The 19173-nt window shown below is 38.5% G+C and overlaps 1 protein-coding gene across 2 annotated transcripts in view; it reads right to left on the bottom strand.

Moving 5' to 3' along the window:
* Positions 1-19173, bottom strand: part of PCNX1 (pecanex 1) — a gene marked incomplete at its 5' end in the record, with an annotated part of 180708 nt that overhangs the window by 59930 nt on the left and 101605 nt on the right. For both annotated transcript variants that reach the window (XM_079700727.1, XM_079700728.1), the window contains 4 exons: positions 3265-3356; positions 5418-5528; positions 6049-6220; positions 14416-14448. In XM_079700727.1, the coding sequence (XP_079556853.1) occupies positions 3265-3356; positions 5418-5528; positions 6049-6220; positions 14416-14448 (408 nt within the window). The remainder of the gene's footprint in view (positions 1-3264; positions 3357-5417; positions 5529-6048; positions 6221-14415; positions 14449-19173) is intronic.

Here is a 19173-nt window from a genome sequence, read left to right as displayed (position 1 = left end):
CCCACTGGACCACCAGGGAAGTCCCATACTTCCAGTTTTAAGATAAATAAGTTCTGGGGATGTAACGTACAGCACAGTGACTACAGTTAATAATAATGTATGCATATTTGAAAGTTGCTAAGAGAACAGATCTTAAAAGTTCTCACCACAAGAAAAAATATTTGTAACTATGTATGGTGACAGCTGTTAATTGGTTTTATTGTGGGGTTCGTTTTGCAATATATACAAATATTGAATCATTAGCTGAAACTAATATAATGTATATGTCAATTATACCTCAATAAAAATTAAAATAATAAACTTAGAAATTGTTTTTTAAAAGGTGAATAAGTTCTGAGGAGCTAATATGTAACACAGTGACTATAGTTGATAACACTGAATTGTAGAACTGAAATTTGCTAAGAGAGTAGAATTTAAATGTGCTCACCAAAAAAAAAGGTAAATATGTGAGGTGATAAATGTGTTAACTAACTTGTCAGGAGGAATCCTTTCACAATGTATACGTATATCAAATCATCACACTGTACACTTTAAATATCTTACATTTTTGTCCATTACATTTCAATACAGCTTGATAAAAAAGAAACAAATTATATGTCTTGGAAATCACTCCACATCTGCAGATAAAAAATATATTTTGGGACTTCCCTGGTGGTCCCAGTGGCTAAGACTCTGACTAGTCTAGGACTGAACTAGGAGTTCACATGCTACAATTAAAAGATCCTGCATGCCACAATGAAGATCCTACATGTGGCAATGAAGATCCCGTGTGCCACAACTAAGACCCAGTGAAGCCAAATAAACAAACAAACAAACAAATAAATAATTTTAAAGTCTGTTTTTACTCTTTTTCATGGCTGTATAGTATTCCAGTGCAAGGCTATACCATATTTGATTTAAACAGTCACAAACAACAAATACTAGGTCGTTTACAGTTTTTGCTGTTACAAACACTGCTATGATGAAATCTCTGCACATAGTCTTTGCTCATTTATATAAGTACATCTGCACATTTATTCTATTACAATGGGGAATGCCTAAAACTAAAATAGTCTAATGTAAATGCCATGGCCAAGAAAGAAGGGAAAAAAACATATCTCCGTGCCTGTCTTAGGACACAAGGTTCTAGTTGGCAGTTTTACAATTGCTGCTCTTCTGCTATATAATTACAGTTAAATAGGCCTTTAGAAAATTAGAAAACTTACTGCATTGTTAACTTCTATGACTGCAACTTCCAAATAATGACCCACTTTCCAAAACATGCTCTCCAAATATAGATCTAAAACCTTTATACCAGGATGTTTTATAGGTAGTGTAGCTGGGAGAAGCTTGGATTTGGATCTCATTACCTCCAGTTCCTTCCTGGGCTTAATGTCATCAAGTATCTCCCTCTCTGATCAATTTTCCATCTCCCCTTTTAAATGCAATCAAGGCTCAGATCTTTTTTAAAAAACAAAACCCAGAAAACAATCCTCATCATGTGCACAGGCTTCCCGACTATATTCTAGAGAGAGTAGAATACGTTTCCTTAATATCTATTCAGACCTAAACTTATATTAATCTAGCTTCCTCAGCCAAAACACCAAAAGAGCTGTTTTGTTAAAGTCACCAATATCCTATTAACTGCCAAATTCAATAAATTTTTTTTCACACTGTATTGCTTCTGAAGTTTCCTTTGTTGGATTCTGTTCCATCTACTGCTTAAATATTGGCATTTCCCAGGGCTCTATCTGCATCCTGCCAACCCAGGCTAGCAGTCTTTTTCTTATACTTTAATTTGTTGATGAATTCTAAATCTTTTCATCATTACTGCAAATAACTACCCACTATATATCTCTGGATACCCCATTAATGCCAACAAACATAAGTGTCTAAATGTAAACAATCACCTTCCCCAGTAAACTCAAAGATTTCCAATCATGTGCATTAATATCACTATCTAACCAGATGTTCAAGCCAGCCCCTACCCAGAAGTCATCCTGGATCCTACTCTGGCTCTTTTCATCCACAGAGTTCCCAAATATATTCACTGAATCCAATTTTCATTAAGTCCCTTATAATTAAGACGGCAGCACAAGAGTCCCCCTACTTCTGATACTTCCTGCTTATATTTCAGTCTCCTTCACACTGGGGACCAAGTAATCTTTCTAAAATGCAACACTGATCATTTCCTTGCCTTACCTCGAATATTTGGTGGTGTTCCATCTCCACCCAATATGTTCAGGATAAAAGATATTTCATAATCCAGCCGTTGCCTACCTTTCCAGCCTTACTGTAGGCCATCTTTCCTCATGTACCCAAATTTCCAGCAATTCCAAATTATTTGCTGTTTCCTGTACATAACACACTTTCTTTACAACTCCATGGCTCTTCATCCCTTGTTTCAACTAGCTATTTCCTATTGTTCTTCAAATTTTGGTTAAAAAGCCACCCCCCTAGGAAAATCATCTTTAATCCCTTTAGGCTGAATAGGGTAATATCTTAATTCGTATATCTGTATGTTTTCATAGCCTTCATCACCCTCTATTAAGAGCATCGACTGACTTGTTAATCACAGTTAACATATAGGCAAATTAAAAGCAGAACTAGGCACACAGTAAGCACAGTAAATGCTACTGAATAAATGAAGCAAGGAAGGATGCTATGAGTCACTTTTCATAGCCCTTTCAACCCTATTGTTCTCTGATTATCTTGTATTAATCATAAAAAAATAAAATACCAGGAGCTGAGAGCTGTTTATGAGAAATCTAAAATTTTTACAGTTATAATTTGGTGACAATTGTTTTAAAATGGAACTAATAAGCCTCGTTCAGATTCTTCCAAACCAATATGACATTAAATTTCAGTGTGTTAATTTTTACTAGACTGTATTTTAAATTGCAGTCCTTGAACAACTTCTCCTAAGCTTTAAAAAATCTTGATGTGAAGAGTAGTTACACATATTCTTAAGTAGAAACCTAAAATTAATTTCATATTCTGTTATTACTATGCCCACCTCTATCCCAGACCAGCCTAGTTTTTACTAATCTGTTTCTAATATTAACCTATGATTACTGCATGGAAAAGGATTTTCCTTTAGTAATGATTAACTATGAAAATGCTTTCAAATTCAAACTAAATGAGAATAAGAATAATGCTCAACATAGGAAGACCATGAAAATTAATGCTGAAGAGATACCAGGAAAAAAATCATTAGTTAATTTAAAACAATCTTCATATAGAAAAGTAGCCTTAAAGACACAACATACTACATGTATTGCTCACCTTTAAGGCGCCGTAACACAATCCATATAGTAAGGCTACTGCCACAATGCTACAGATGAAACTGTAAAGTGCTGCAAGCAGGCTTGTAGTGGCTGGACAGGAAAGGGAAAATGAAATCAACATTTATAAACATTTATGGAGAAAACATACTTTAAAAGGTCACTGAAAAGTATTTAAAATAGTATGCTATTAACTATAATTAAATATCTACTTGTTTGATTTATAAAAATTCAGTTTCTTCATCCTGTCCTTTCAAAAAATTTTGAGGACTTTCCTGGTGGCACAGTGGTTAAGATTCCGCCTGCCAATGCAGCAGACATGGGTTCGAGCCTTGGTTCGGGAAGATCCCACATGCCGCGGAGCAACTAAGCCCGTGTGCCACAACTACTGAGCCTGCGCTCTAGAGCCTGCAAGCCACAACTACTGAGCCCATGTGCCACAACTACCGAAGCCCATGCGCCTAGAGCCCATGCTCCGCAACAAGAGACGCCACTGCAATGAGAAGCACGCGCACCACAATGAAAAGTAGCCCCCGCTCACCGCAACTAGAGAAAGCCCGCGTGCAGCAATGAAGACCCAGCGCAGCCAAAAATAAAGTAAATAAATTTATATATAAAAAAAAATTGAAACGACAAAGGTTTACTATCAACAATTTCTGATACAAGGGAAAATATATTCCCCTTGGAAGTAATAAACATTTATCTACAGCAGAAAAAAATTGTACCTATATTATGCTTCAAGAATATATCTTATTATTTATAAAAGTATGGGAAAATGAAGCTTGCAGAGCCTGAAAAGAAGCTAGAAATGTATTGTGTAGACTGTCTATGTAAACAGAACTTGTGTTACCCACAGAAATAAATGTATATTCCCATGTGTTAATCAATTCTCACAAGAGTAATGATCTAACTGCTAACAATAACAAAAAATAGATCTAATGGGATTATTAATAATAAGGAATAGAGGATGGCTAAGATAACAGAATTTAATAGTAATTTTATATGCTGACCATAAAAGAACTCTACAAGAAAAATTTTTCTTTAGGAGATATTAAAAACCTAACACCTTGCACAAGTTTGTAAATTATGACAAAGCCCACTATTATAAATTACCTACACTAAACCTTCTGCGTAGTATTTAGATTAATATAGCACCTATAATAGTCCCCTAAATACTGAAATTGTTTTCTACCCATTAAGCTATGCTGAAGCCCAGCCCAGTCTTAATTCACACTCCTTCAAATTTTCAAAACAATAAAAATGCTCTAGATACATAGTGACATAGAAAAAGCTTAGCTTCTATTTAAAATTTAAACCATAATATCAACATTTTATCAGTAGAGATAATTTCAATGCATATACTTGGAAGATGTGGACTGCAAATGTGAAGTATAAATAGAAATAAACTATAAGTTCAGTAATTTCTTTCTCTTTCATATTTTTTTCTATAGTTGTACACTCATCTTTCAATAAGATGTTATATGGTTAAACTTTATAAATAAGGGTATATTTTAACCATGGTGGCTGTCCAAAGTGTTATTTTCAAGTTCTGCAACTTGAAAATTATTATTCCAGGGTAATTTTCGTATAGTCTTACTTATTTTGAAAATAAAATGTACATATAACAGGGAATACATTTCTATCCACATATCCTACTCTAAAAACAGAGATACTTCTAGAAATCTTATTCAGTAAAATGCTTTTACTAAAAGCATTCAGGTTTTGGTGTTCCCATTCTAAAGATAAAACAAAGCTCTGAAACCAAATATATAGAATATCAAATGCATACACTAGTTCAAAATCTAAATATAATGCCACGTATCAGAGCTCAATCTATTTGATCTTTTATAAATATTTTGTTAAGTCTATTCAGGTTCCATGTAAACTCACTATAACTTTTACTTTAAGATGACAGTATTTTGACACTTACAAATCAACTCCATTATCCCTGGATCTTTCCCTAAAGTAGCAGCCTTGACTATTTCTTCCTATCTACAAATTAATTCCTGTTCTGTCTTTAATTATTAAATAAGTGCCTTTTTCTAATTACAATTCTAAAATAAAAACTGGAAAAGCAATTTAATGTTCAGTTTATTACTTAATGATCTGTAAAAGTAATACTGTAAACTGAAATTTTTATAAAGAAGTACTCACCATTACCACCAAAGATATGGATATCCAATTGTTCACAAAGGTACATTACAAATGTATTCACCTGAGGCAGGAGACCAATGAAAAATACTATTGGGAAACAGAGTGTAAACACTATAGAAAGAAAGAAAAGCAAGTTAAAAACAGTATATCACATCCATCCTTTTGTTCATCTAAGATCATAAAATAAATGATAAAAAGAAACCCCAAATTAATATAAATTATTAAGCTAGTTTCTTAAAGTTGCTTAAAACTACAAACCAAATTTCTTAAAATATACCATTTTAAATTACTTCTCTCTAGATAACTGCCTGAATATTAAATAATCTTTCCAACTATAAACAACAGCTTTTAAAATTCAACTGTTTTCACCTAATAGGAACCTGAGATCCAAAGGAAATCTTTCATTCCATCTGCTTCAACAACAGAAGAATTACTACAATATTTGTTCATCATTAACTTTTTTCATTCCTAACAGCCCTATAGTTTTGTTCCTCACTGAGAAGATGGCAATAAACAGCAAAATAAACCCAGTAAAACTATTTTTATCTATAGAATTGATCTATTTATCAGTGAATGGTTTGTATACAAATAAATTAACATTAAGATCTAAGATACTTTAAAGATGACTCACCTATAACTAAATCCCTGGCTGATATAAGCACCAGCGGATTGGTGAAAGTTATTCCGTATAATTTGAACTTGGTTGTAGTAAGGTTTCTACTACCATAATCCAAGAGCCAAATAAGACCACAACACAAACAGAAATAAACTGGTCTACTGTAGGCAATGATACGATTATGACCCTGAAAATGATATTAAAAAAGAAGTCAGTTTATTTAACTTGAAGTGTCACAACTAGCTACTGAGATCTTTGATGGCTTATATTCTAAGGATTCAAAATGCTTCCATATGGAGGTCAGGTTTCTGACTGTGGCAGAAGGGAATTACCAATAAGGATAGGAGGAAGGACAGAATAAAGCCCATGATACTTGATTGAAATTAAGTATCAGTATGAACTCAGTATTTTTTTTTAATTAATTAATTTATTTATTTTGCTTTATAACAAATTTAATCAGTTATACATATACATATGTTCCCATATCCCCTCCCTTTTGCATTTCCCTCCCACCCTCCCTATCCCACCCCTCCAGGCGGTCACAAAGGACCAAGCTGATCTCCCTGTGCTATGCGGCTGCTTCCCACTAGCTATCTACCTTACGTTTGGTAGTGTATATATGTCCATGCCGCTCTTTCACTTTGTCACAGCTTACCCTTCCCCCTCCCCATATCCTCAAGTCCATTCTCTAGTAGGTCTGTGTCTTTATTCCTGTCTTACCCCTAGGTTCTTCATGACATTTTTTTTTTCTTAAATTCCATATATATGTTTCAGCATACAGTATTTGTCTTTCTCTTTCTGACTTACTTCACTCTGTATGACAGACTCTAGGTCCATCCACCTCATTACAAATAGCTCAATTTCATTTCTTTTTATGGCTGAGTAATATTCCATTGTATATATGTGCCACATCTTCTTTACCCATTCATCCGATGATGGACACTTAGGTTGTTTCCATCTCTGGGCTATTGTAAATAGGGCTGCTATGAACATTTTGGTACATGTCTCTTTTTGAATTATGGTTTTCTCAGGGTATATGCCCAGTAGTGGGATTGCTGGGTCATATGGTAGTTCTATTTGTAGTTTTTTAAGGAACCTCCATACCGTTCTCCATAGTGGCTGTACCAATTCACATTCCCACCAGCAGTGCAAGAGTGTTCCCTTTTTTCCACACCCTCTCCAGCATTTATTGTTTCTAGATTTTTTGATGATGGCCATTCTGACTGGTGTGAGATGATATCTCATTGTAGTTTTGATTTGCATTTCTCTAATGAGTAAAGATGTTGAGCATCCTTTCATGTGTTTGTTGGCAGTCTGTATATCTTCTGTGGAGAAATGTCTATTTAGGTCTTCTGCCCATTTTTGGATTGGGCTGTTTGTTTTTTTGTTATTGAGCTGCATGAGCTGCTTATAAATTTTGGAGATTAATCCTTTGTCAGTTGCTTCATTTGAAAATATTTTCTCCCATTCTGAGGGTTGTCTTTTGGTCTTGTTTATGGTTTCCTTTGCTGTGCAAAAGCTTTTAAGTTTCATTAGGTCCCATGTGTTTATTTTTGTCTTTATTTCCATTTCTCTAGGAGGTGGGTCAAAAAGGATCTTGCTGTGATTTATGTCATAGAGTGTTCTACCTATGTTTTCCTCTAAGAGTTTGACAGCGTCTGGCCTTACATTTAGGTCTTTAATCCATTTTGAGCTTATTTTTGTGTATGGTGTTAGGGAGTGATCTAATCTCATACTTTTACATGTCCCTATCCAGTTTTCCCAGCACCACTTATTGAAGAGACTGTCCTTTCTCCACTGTACATTCCTGCCTCCTTTATCAAAGATAAGGTGACCATATGTGCATGGGCTTATCTCTGGGCTTTCTATCCTGTTCCATTGATCTAACTTTCTGATTTTGTGCCAGTACCATACTGTCTTGATTACTGTAGCTTTGTAGTATAGTCTGGAGTCAGGGAGCCTGATTCCTCCAGCTCCATTTTTCGTTCTCAAGATTGCTTTGGCTATTCGGGGTCTTTTGTGTTTCCATACAAATTGTGAAATTTTTTGCTCTAGTTCTGTGAAAAATGCCATTGGTAGTTTGATAGGGATTGCATTGAATCTGTAGATTGCTTTGGGTAGTAGAGTCATTTTCACAATGTTGATTCTTCCAATCCAAGAACATGGTACATCTCTCCATCTATTTGTATCATCTTTAATTTCTTTCATCAGTGTCTTATAATTTTCTGCATACAGGTCTTTTGTCTCCTTAGGTAGGTTTATTCCTAGATATTTTATTCTTTTTGTTGCAATGGTGAATGGGAGTGTTTCCTTGATTTCACTTTCAGATTTTTCATCATTAGTATATAGGAATGCCAGAGATTTCTGTGCATTAATTTTGTATCCTGCAACTTTACCAAATTCATTGATTAGCTCTAGTAGTTTTCTGGTAGCATCTTTAGGATTCTCTATGTATAGTATCATGTCATCTGCAAACAGTGACAGCTTTACTTCTTCTTTTCCGATTTGGATTCCTTTTATTTCCTTTTCTTCTCTGATTGCTGTGGCTAAAACTTCCAAAACTATGTTGAATAAGAGTGGTGAGAGTGGGCAACCTTGTCTTGTTCCTGATCTTAGTGGAAATGATTTCAGTTTTTCACCATTGAGGACGATGCTGGCTGTGGGTTTGTCATATATGGCCTTTATTATGTTGAGGAAAGTTCCCTCTATGCCTACTTTCTGCAGGGTTTTTATCATAAATGGGTGTTGAATTTTGTCGAAAGCTTTCTCTGCATCTATTGAGATGATCATATGGTTTTTCTCCTTCAATTTGTTAATATGGTGTATCACGTTGATTGATTTGCGTATATTGAAGAATCCTTGCTTTCCTGGAATAAACCCCACTTGATCATGGTGTATGATCCTTTTCATGTGCTGTTGGATTCTGTTTGCTAGTATTTTGTTGAGGATTTTTGCATCTATGTTCATCAGTGATATTGGCCTGTAGTTTTCTTTCTTTGTGACATCCTTGTCTGGTTTTGGTATCAAGGTGATGGTGGCCTCGTAGAATGAGTTTGGGAGTGTTCCTCCCTCTGCTATATTTTGGAAGAGTTTGAGAAGGATAGGTGTTAGCTCTTCTCTAAATGCTTGATAGAATTCGCCTGTGAAGCCATCTGGTCCTGGGCTTTTGTTTGTTGGAAGATTTTTTATCACAGTTTCAATTTCAGTGCTTGTGATTGGTCTGTTCATATTTTCTATTTCTTCCTGACTCAGTCTTGGCAGGTTGTGCATTTCTAAGAATTTGTCCATTTCTTCCAGGTTGTCCATTTTATTGGCATAGAGTTGCTTATGGTAATCTCTCATGATCTTTTGTATTTCTGCAGTGTCAGTTGTTACTTCTCCTTTTTCATTTCTAATTCTATTGATTTGAGTCTTCTCCCTTTTTTTCTTGATGAGTCTGGCTAATGGTTTATCAATTTTGTTTATCTTCTAAAAGAACCAGCTTTTAGTTTAATTGATCTTTGCTATCGTTTCCTTCATTTCTTTTTCATTTATTTCCGATCTGATTTTTATGATTTCTTTCCTTCTGCTAACTTTGGGATGTTTTTGTTCTTCTTTCTCTAATTGCTTTAGGTGCAAGGTTAGGTTGTTTATTCGAGATGTTTCCTGTTTCTTAAGGTGGGATTGTATTGCTATAAACTTCCCTCTTAGAACTGCTTTTGCTGCATCCCACAGGTTTTGGGTCGTCGTGTCTCCATTGTCATTTGTTTCTAGGTATTTTTTAATTTCCTCTTTGATTTCTTCAGTGATCACTTCGTTATTAAGTAGTGTATTGTTTAGCCTCCATGTGTTTGTATTTTTTACAGATCTTTTCCTGTAATTGATATCTAGTCTCATAGCATTGTGGTCAGAAAAGATACTTGATACAATTTCAATTTTCTTAAATTTACCAAGGCTTGATTTGTGACCCAAGATGTGATCTATCCTGGAGAATGTTCCATGAGCACTTGAGAAAAATGTGTATTCTGTTGTTTTTGGATGGAATGTCCTATAAATATCAATTAAGTCCATCTTGTTTAATGTATCATTTAAAGCTTGTGTTTCCTTATTTATTTTCATTTTGGATGATCTGTCCATTGGTGAAAGTGGGGTGTTAAAGTCCCCTACTATGATTGTGTTACTGTCGATTTCTCCTTTTACGGCTGTTAGTATTTGCCTTATGTATTGAGGTGCTCCTATGTTTGGTGCATAAATATTTACAATTGTTATATCTTCTTCTTGGATCGATCCCTTGATCATTATGTAGTGTCCTTCTTTGTCTCTTCTAGTAGTCTTTATTTTAAAGTCTATTTTGTCTGATATGAGAATTGCTACTCCAGCTTTCTTTTGGTTTCCATTTGCATGGAATATCTTTTTCCACCCCCTTACTTTCAGTCTGTATGTGTCTCTAGGTCTGAAGTGGGTCTCTTGTAGACAGCATATATATGGGTCTTGTTTTTGTATCCATTCAGCCAATCTGTGTCTTTTGGTGGGAGCATTTAGTCCATTTACATTTAAGGTAATTATCGATATGTATGTTCCTATTCCCATTTTCTTAATTGTTTTGGGTTCGTTATTGTAGGTCTTTTCCTTCTGTTGTGTTTCTTGCCTAGAGAAGTTCCTTTAGCATTTGTTGTAAGGCTGGTTTGGTGGTGCTGAACTCTCTCATCTTTTGCTTGTCTGTAAACGTTTTAATTTCTCCATCAAATCTGAATGAGATCCTTGCTGGGTAGAGTAGTCTTGGTTGCAGGTTTTTCTCCTTCATCACTTTAATTATGTCCTGCCACTCCCTTCTGGCTTGTAGAGTTTCTGCTGAGAGATCAGCTGTTATCCTGATGGGGATTCCCTTGTGTGTTACTTGTTGTTTTTCCCTTGCTGCTTTTAATATGATTTCTTTGTGTTTAATTTTTGACAGTTTGATTAATATGTGTCTTGGCGTATTTCTCCTTGGATTTATTCTGTATGGGACTCTCTGTGCCTCCTGGACTTGATTAACTATTTCCTTTCCCATATTAGGGAAGTTTTCAACTATAATCTCTTCAAATATTTTCTCAGTCCCTTTCTTTTTCTCTTCTTCTTCTGGAACCCCTATAATTCGAATGTTGGTGTGTTTAATGTTGTCCCAGAGGTCTCTGAGACTGTCCTCTGTTCTTTTCATTCTTTTTTCTTTCTTTTGCTCTGCAGCAGTTATTTCCACTATTTTATCTTCCACCTCACTTATCCGTTCTTCTGCCTCAGTTATTCTGCTATTGATCCCATCTAGAGTATTTTTTATTTCATTTATTGTGTTTTTAATCGATGCTTGATTCATCTTTAGTTCTTCTAGGTCCTTGTTAACTGTTTCTTGCATTTTGTCTATTCTATTTCCAAGATTTTGGATCTGGGAAATAGAATCTTGGATCATCTTTACCATCATTATTCTGAATTCTTTTTCAGGTAGACTGCCTATTACCTCTTCGTTTGTTAGGTCTGGTGGGTTTTTATCTTGCTCCTTCTCCTGCTGTGTGTTTTTCTGTCTTCTCATTTTGCTTATGTTACTGTGTTTGGGGTCTCCTTTTTGCAGGCTGCAGCTTCGTAGTTCCCGTTGTTTTTGGTGTCTGTCCCCAGTGGCTAAGGTTGGTTTAGTGGGTTGTGTAGGCTTCCTGGTGGAGGGGACTAGTGCCTGTGTTCTGGTGGATGAGGCTGGATCTTGTCTTTCTGGTGGGCAGGTCCACGTCTGGTGGTGTGTTTTGGGGTGTCTGCGGACTTTTTATGATTTTAGGCCACCTCTCTGCTAATGGGTGGCGTTGTGTTCCTGTCTTGCTAGTTGTTTGGCATAGGGTGTCCAGCGCTGTAGCTTGCTGGTCGTTGAGTGAAGCTGGGTGCTGGTGTTGAGATGGAGATCTCTGGAAGATTTTCGCCGTTTGATATTATGTGGAGCTGGGAGGTCTCTTGTGGACCAGTGTCCTGAGGTTGGCTCTCCCACCTCAGAGGCACAGCACTGACTCCTGGCTCCTCAATTTGGGATGATTTGTTGTCTACTCGTGTATTCCACAGATGCAGGGTACATCAAGTTGATTGTGGAGCTTTAATCCGCTGCTTCTGAGGCTGCTGGGAGAGGTTTCCCTTTCTCTTCTTTGTTCTCACAGCTCCTGGGTCTCAGCTTTGGATTTGGCCCCGCCTCTGCGTGTAGGTCACCGGAGGGTGTCTGTTCTTCGCTCAGACAGGACAGGGTTAAAGGAGCAGCCTCTTTGGGGACTCTGGCTCACTCAGGCCGGGCGGGAGGGAGGGGCACGGAGTGCGGGGCGAGCCTGCAGCGGCAGAGGTCGGCGTGACGTTGCACCAGCCCGAGGGGCGCCGTGCGTTCTCCCAGGGAAGCCGCCCCTGGATCCCGGGACCCCGGCAGTGGCGGGCTGCACAGACTCCCGGAAGGGCGGTGTGGACAGTGACCTGCGCTCGCACACAGGCTTCTTGGCGGCGGCAGCAGCAGCCCCAGCGTCCCACGCCCGTCACTGGGCTCCGCGCTTTCAGTCGTGACTCGCGCCCGTCTGTGGAGCCCCTTTAAGCAGCGCTCTTAATCCCCTCTCCTCGCGCACCAGGAAACCAAGAGGGAAGAAAAAGTCTCTTGCCTCTTCGGCAGCTCCAGAGTTTTCCCGGACTCCCTTCCGGCTAGCTGTGGCACATTAGCCCCCTTCAGGCTGAGTTCTCGCCGCCAGCCCCAGTCCTCTCCCTGCGCTCTGACCGAAGCCCGAGCCTCAAGCTTCCAGCGCCGCCCGCCCCGGCGGGCGAGCAGACAAGCCTCTCGGGCTGGTGAGTGCCGCTCGGCACCGATCCTCTGTGCGGGAATCTCTCCGCTTTGCCCTACCCAGGTATGTGGGGAGTTTCTTGCCTTTTGGGAGGTCTGGGGTCTTCTGCCAGCGTTCAGTAGGTGTTCTGTAGGAGTTGTTCCACGTGTAGCTGTATTTCTGGTGTATCCATGGGGAGGAAGGTGATCTCCGCGTCTTACTCTTCCGCCATCTTACCCGGAAGTCCTGAACTCAGTATTTTTAATATGCATATAAATAGGTAGGTATAAGAATACATGTGTGTATATACGTGTATGTGTGTATGTTAAGTGTATACATGTATTTTTCTAGCTTTATCCACTGAGAGGACCTAGAAGCAATAACATTCTAGTAATAAAGATTACTAGCATCCAGATCTTAGTTTATAAATAACATTATCCACTAAAAAGAACTAAGGATCCACAGAGAAAAGGCTGGTTTCAGGCTAGGGTCGGGAAAGTATACGATGAGCTTGGAACAAATAATTGTGCCCAAAAGGAAGAAAGTACTTTTAAAATGATGAAGGCATGTCAAAAGGACACAGAAGCCAGCTTGATGGGCTCCCAATGGCCAAATCAGGAACAATTTGAGCATCAAAATAATGATAGTAACATTACTGTCCATTTAATAAAATAAGAATCCATGAATCCACACCAATACAAACAAAAAGGGAAAGTTCCTACTTGCAGTAAAAAGTCAACTTATAAATGCAGAAGGTATGATGGAACTAAAAAAATCACTATTTGGCAACCATCAAATGATAACTGATTCGGGCAAGAAACATCAATAGATACTAAAAACAACTGGGCGGAGGTTTGCAGGGCAACAGGACATATACACAGTCTCAAAGTATCTCCTATGATATACTTATTAACTACAAGAGAAAAATGGTAACATTACAGTAGAGTATTGGTTCTCAAGGGAGTGGGAGGGGATTCTGCCCCCCAGGGAACATATGGCAATGTCTGAAGACATTGCGGTTGTCACAGTTGGGGTGAGGGTGTTATTGGCATCTAATGGGTAGAAGTCAGAGATAATGCTAAACAGCCTACAATGTACAGGACAGATCCTCCCCACCCCCAACTTTCAACAAAGAATTATCCAGCCCAAAATGTTAACACTGCAGTGTTTCAAAAACACTGCATACACTACCCTTAGCCAAAAAATCAAAGTTAACATCACCAATAAAAGCATAAATTGACATTATGTGCTTCTGGATATGATGAGTTATGAAGAACACAGCATTTTTGTAATATTCCTACCAAAAAAGCACAGCCTGTATCTAATAAAGAAGGAATATCAGACAAAGTCAAATTGAAGATCATCTGTCTACAAAATTACTGGCCTGTGCCCATTAAAAATGTCAATATTGTGTGAGACAAATACTGAGGGACTGCTCTAGATTAAAGGAGGCTAAAAAGAACAAATGCACTATCAGGGACTTTCTATTGCCAGTGAGAAAATAATAACATAAACCTTAGTTCAGTCTGAAATATGACCAAAAAAGGGCTTTGAGAAATGTTAAGGAAACACAAGTTACAGGTGTATTAGAGTGACTTACATGTCTGGGAGAAGAAGAATCTGGTTGAACACTCTAAAAAAGAAACAGACAGATTACACTACTGAAGACCTGGTAATTTTACATTAACTTCCAAAATGCCTGAAATAATGTCAAGTAAATATCCCATAGCTAAGAAATGACCTACATTAATTCTGTTGAAACATCAACAGAAGACAAAACATCAGCTCCAGATACTGATGTCACTGCTATTAAAACATCTCAAATCTTTCCTAACTCTTATACTTACTATGATTAATTAATAATCTGCATCTAGCTTAATGCTTCTGAAGTGGCAAATAGCAAATAGATCCATCCTACTACTTGGCTCATTACAACACCTAAGTACAGTTAAGGTAGAATGCTTTCTCACGGCAACATCACTCCATTCAGGAAATGCACAAAATATGGGTTAGCTTAAAAGAAGGATTCCAGTTCTGCCCACAAATTCCAAACTTACTAAACAATTCAATGGTAGTTGTGTTAAATATATTCTCTGCATTTTCACATCAAACCCATCAAATTAGTTAAGCTGTATCCTTCTAAGAGACTTTAACAACTTTCCATAAAAATGTTCAAAATGTATAGTGCAGCTACCCCCCAAATCATGACTTTTCTCCAAAGTTGCTGTTCATTTTCAATAGCATACCAAACAATTTCACTAGGATGGTCTATCACCATCCTACAGTTCTACATTGGACTAAACTCACTGAGTTTGGCATGTGGCCCTTGGCTGGATATGAGATCAGACAATCTTTAAACTCTTTCAATTCGAACATCTATCCTCCTAAAGCTCTGTTCCCGCCTTTCTTATTTCTGTTTATGATATTACCATTCTTCTAGTCAACTAGATTTTAAAAATCTGAAATAGTTTTAAAAATCTCAGTCATCCTTTGCCTTTTCCATATCTAACCATATTAAGCAGTGGACAAAATTAACAGGATAAGGGACACTGGATCCAGGGAATGAATTTAAATGGTTTAAGGCAATAAAGGGATGGATTAAGGGGAACTGAAATGAAAAGCAAGAAGAAAGGCCAGAAATTGTAACACGGAATCACAAAATTTAATCAGAGGGACGCAGTCACTGTCATTAGAGGTAAAGGAGGAGGAGGAGAGGCTCTAAGCCCTGGGTTGGTACACAACTACCAAAAGCAAAGGAAACGGGGCAGAGTCAAGATGGCGTACTAGGCGGAAGCGGAATTCTCGTCTCCTCACAACTGGGCACCTACCAGGCACCCAAGGGGGAGGGCACCTAAGGGGACGGAAGGAACCCCAAGCGACCAGGTAGGATGTGGCATGTGGGGGGAGTGAAGGGGGAGAAGAGGTGGAGGCGGGATGGGACTGGTGCCCCTGAGGGGCAGCTGGGGGAGGGGAAGGGATCCCAGGCCCAAAGGGGGAAACTGGGGAACCACTGGGAGGTCAGAGGATCAAAAGGGAGCATGGCCAGCTTTCCCCTGTCCACTTGGACCCCCAGAAACCTGTTGAGATCCCGGGCCTGATCCTCTGCCCACCTAGGCCCCCTCCAGCCATGCGGGTCCTGAGGGAGTGGGAGGGAGGGAAGTGGGAGCAAAAGTAAAGGCCAGACCTCTGGGGCTGGCACCTCTGGGGGGTGGCTGGGGGAGGGAAGGAGTTCCTACACCCAGCAGGACCCACCCACAGTTAGGGGTCCAGTAGCAATGGGGGAGACCCTGGGAGAGATGGTGGGGGAGGGGCGTGAAGGAACAGAAGGGAACGGGGCCAGTGCTTCCCTGCCCACTTAGGCACTGAGAAGCCTGTTGGGCTCTAGGACCTAATCATCTGCCCTCAGAGCCTCCCTCCTGCCAAGCAGAGCCGAAGCCCCGCCCCTACACCCCCACCCAGGGCCCCCCTCTACCCTCAGAGACCCCCTCCAACCATGCTGGGCCTAAACCCCACCCACACACCCTCACTCAGGGCCCTACCTCCAAACTCCGGAACCCCCCTCACTAGAGGCCCTCTTTTCCACATTCTGCCAGGTCCTAAGCAGAGGCCCCGCCCCACACTTGAAAGTCACCCTGCCTAGGCTCCGCCCCACGCTCAAACATCACCTCCCCCACCCACCTAGGTCCCACCCCAACCTAAACCCCGCCCCTGCCTAAGTTCCACCCCCCACCTAAACTCCACCCCCATAGCCAAGGCTTTTTTTTTTCTTTTCTTTTTTCCTTTTTTAGATTGGGGTTCTGTTTTATCTTGTTGATTCATTGTTGTTGATTTTTTTATTTTTCCTAACAAATCTTTTATTTTCCTAATTTTATTTTATTCTTTATCTTTTGTTAGTGATCTCTCCTTTTCACTTGTGCCCTTCCCCCCTCTTTTTCTGCTGTGGTTTTATTTTACCCTGTTACAGTTGTTTCAATTATACTTTTATTTTTCCTAATATATTTTTTAACTTTCTAATTTTATTTCATTTTTTATTCTTTGATATTGTACTGCTCCTTTTTGTTCTTTCTTTCTTCCTGTTTTTTTTCTTTTTTTTTTCCACGCCACGAAGTTTGCGGGATCTTGGCTCCCAGGCCAGACACTGGGCCCAAGCTCTTGTGGTGGGAGCTCTCAGTCCAAACCACACTAACAGAGAGCCTCAGACACCAGGGAATATCAATCAGAGTGAGGTCTCCTGGAGGTCCTCATCTCAGCACCAAGATGCAGCTCTATCCAGATGCCTGCAAACTCCAGTGCTGGATGTCTCAGGACAAACCCAGTAAGACAGGAATACAGCACCACCCAACAAAAACAAAAAAAAAAAGCAAAAAAATATGTTACAGATGAAGGAGCAACGTAAAAACCTATAAGGCCAAATAAATGAAGATGAAATAGGTAACGTACGTGAAAAAGAATTCAGAGTAATGACAGTAAAGATGATCCAAAATCTTGGAAACAGAATGGAGAAAATACAGGAAACATTTAACAAAGATTAGAAGAACTAAAGAGCAAACAAACAGTGATGAACAACACAATTACTGAAATTAAAAATACTCTAGAAGGAACCAATAACAGACTAACTGAGGCAGAAGAAAGCATAAGTGACCTGGAAGATAAAATGGTGGAAATAACTGCCAGGGAGCAGAATAAAGAAAAAAGAAGGAAAGGAATTGAGGACAGTCTCAGAGACCGCTGGGGAAACACTAAATGCACCAATATTCGAATTATAGGGGTCCCAGAAGAAGAAGAGAAAAAGAAAGGGTCTGAGAAAATATGTGAAGAGATTATAGTCGAAAACTTCCCTAACATGGGAAAGGAAATAGTCAACCAAGTCCAGGAAACAAGGAGAGTACCATACAGGATAAACCCAAAGAGAAACACGCTGAGACACATATTAATCAAACTATCAAAAATTAAATACAAAGAAATAATATTAAAAGCAGCAAGGGAAAAACAACAAATAACATACAAGGGAATCCCCATAAGGTCAACAGCTGATTTTTCAGCAGAAACTCTGCAAGCCAGAAGGAAGTTGCAAGACATATTTAAAGTGATGAAAGGGAAAAACCTACAACCAAGATTACTCTACCCAGGAAGGATCTCATTCAGATTCGATTGAGAAATTAAAACCTTTACAGGTAAGCAAAAGTTAAGAGAATTCAGCACCACCAAACCAGCTTTACAACAAATGCTAAAGGAAGTTCTCTAGGCAGGAAACACAACAGAAGGAAAAGATCTACAAAAACAAACCAAAAACAATTAAGAAAATGAAAATAGGAATATACATATTGGTAATTACCTTAAATGTAAATGGATTAAATGCTCCAAACAAAAACATAGTCTGGCTGAATGGATACAAAAACAAGACCCGTATATATGCTGTCTACAAGAGACTCACTTCACACCTGAAAGTGAGGGGATGGAAAAAGATATTCCATGCAAATGGAAATCAAAACAAAGCTGAAGCAGCAATTCCCATATCAGACAAAATAGACTTTAAAATAAAGACTATTACAAGAGACAAAGAAGGACACTATATAATGATCAATGGATCAATCAAAGGAGAAGATATAACAAGTGTAAATATTTATGCACCAAACATAGGAGCACCGCAATACATAAGGCAAATGCTAACAGCTATAAAAGGAAAAATCGACAATAACACAATAATTGGAGAAGACTTTAACACCCCACTTTCACCAATGCACAGATCATCCAAAATGAAAATAAATAAGGAAACACAAGCTTTAAATGATACATTAAACAAGATGGACTTAATTGATATTTATAGGACATTCCATCCAAAAACAACAGAATACACTTTCTTCTCAAGTGCTCATGGAACATTCTCCAGGATAGACCATATCTTGGATCACAAATCAAGCCTTGTTAAATTTAAGAAAACTGAAATTATATCAAGTATCTTTTCCAACCACAATGCTATGAGACTAGATATCAATTACAGGAAAAAAACTGTAAAAAACACAAACAGGTGGAGGCTAAACAATACAGTACTAAATAACCAAGAGATCACTGAAGAAATCAAAGAGGAAATCAAAAAATACCTAGAAACAAGTGACAATGAAAACATGACGACCCAAAACCTATGGGATGCAGCAAAAGCAGTTCTAAGAGGAAAGTATACAGCAATACAATCCTACCTCAAGAAACAAGAAGTATCTCAAATAAACAACCTAACCTTACACCTGAAGTAATTAGAGAAAGAACAAAAAAACCCCAAAGTTAGCAGAAGGAAAGAAATCATAAAGATCAGATGAGAAATAAATGGAAAAGAAATGAAGGAAACAATAGCGAAGAACAA

The sequence above is a fragment of the Hyperoodon ampullatus genome, assembly GCF_949752795.1.
Source record: "Hyperoodon ampullatus genome assembly, chromosome: 3".
In the NCBI taxonomy this organism is placed as follows: Eukaryota; Metazoa; Chordata; class Mammalia; order Artiodactyla; family Ziphiidae; genus Hyperoodon; species Hyperoodon ampullatus.
Note: the sequence above shows the minus strand (reverse complement) of the source record. Positions and strands in the feature narration are given on the sequence as shown.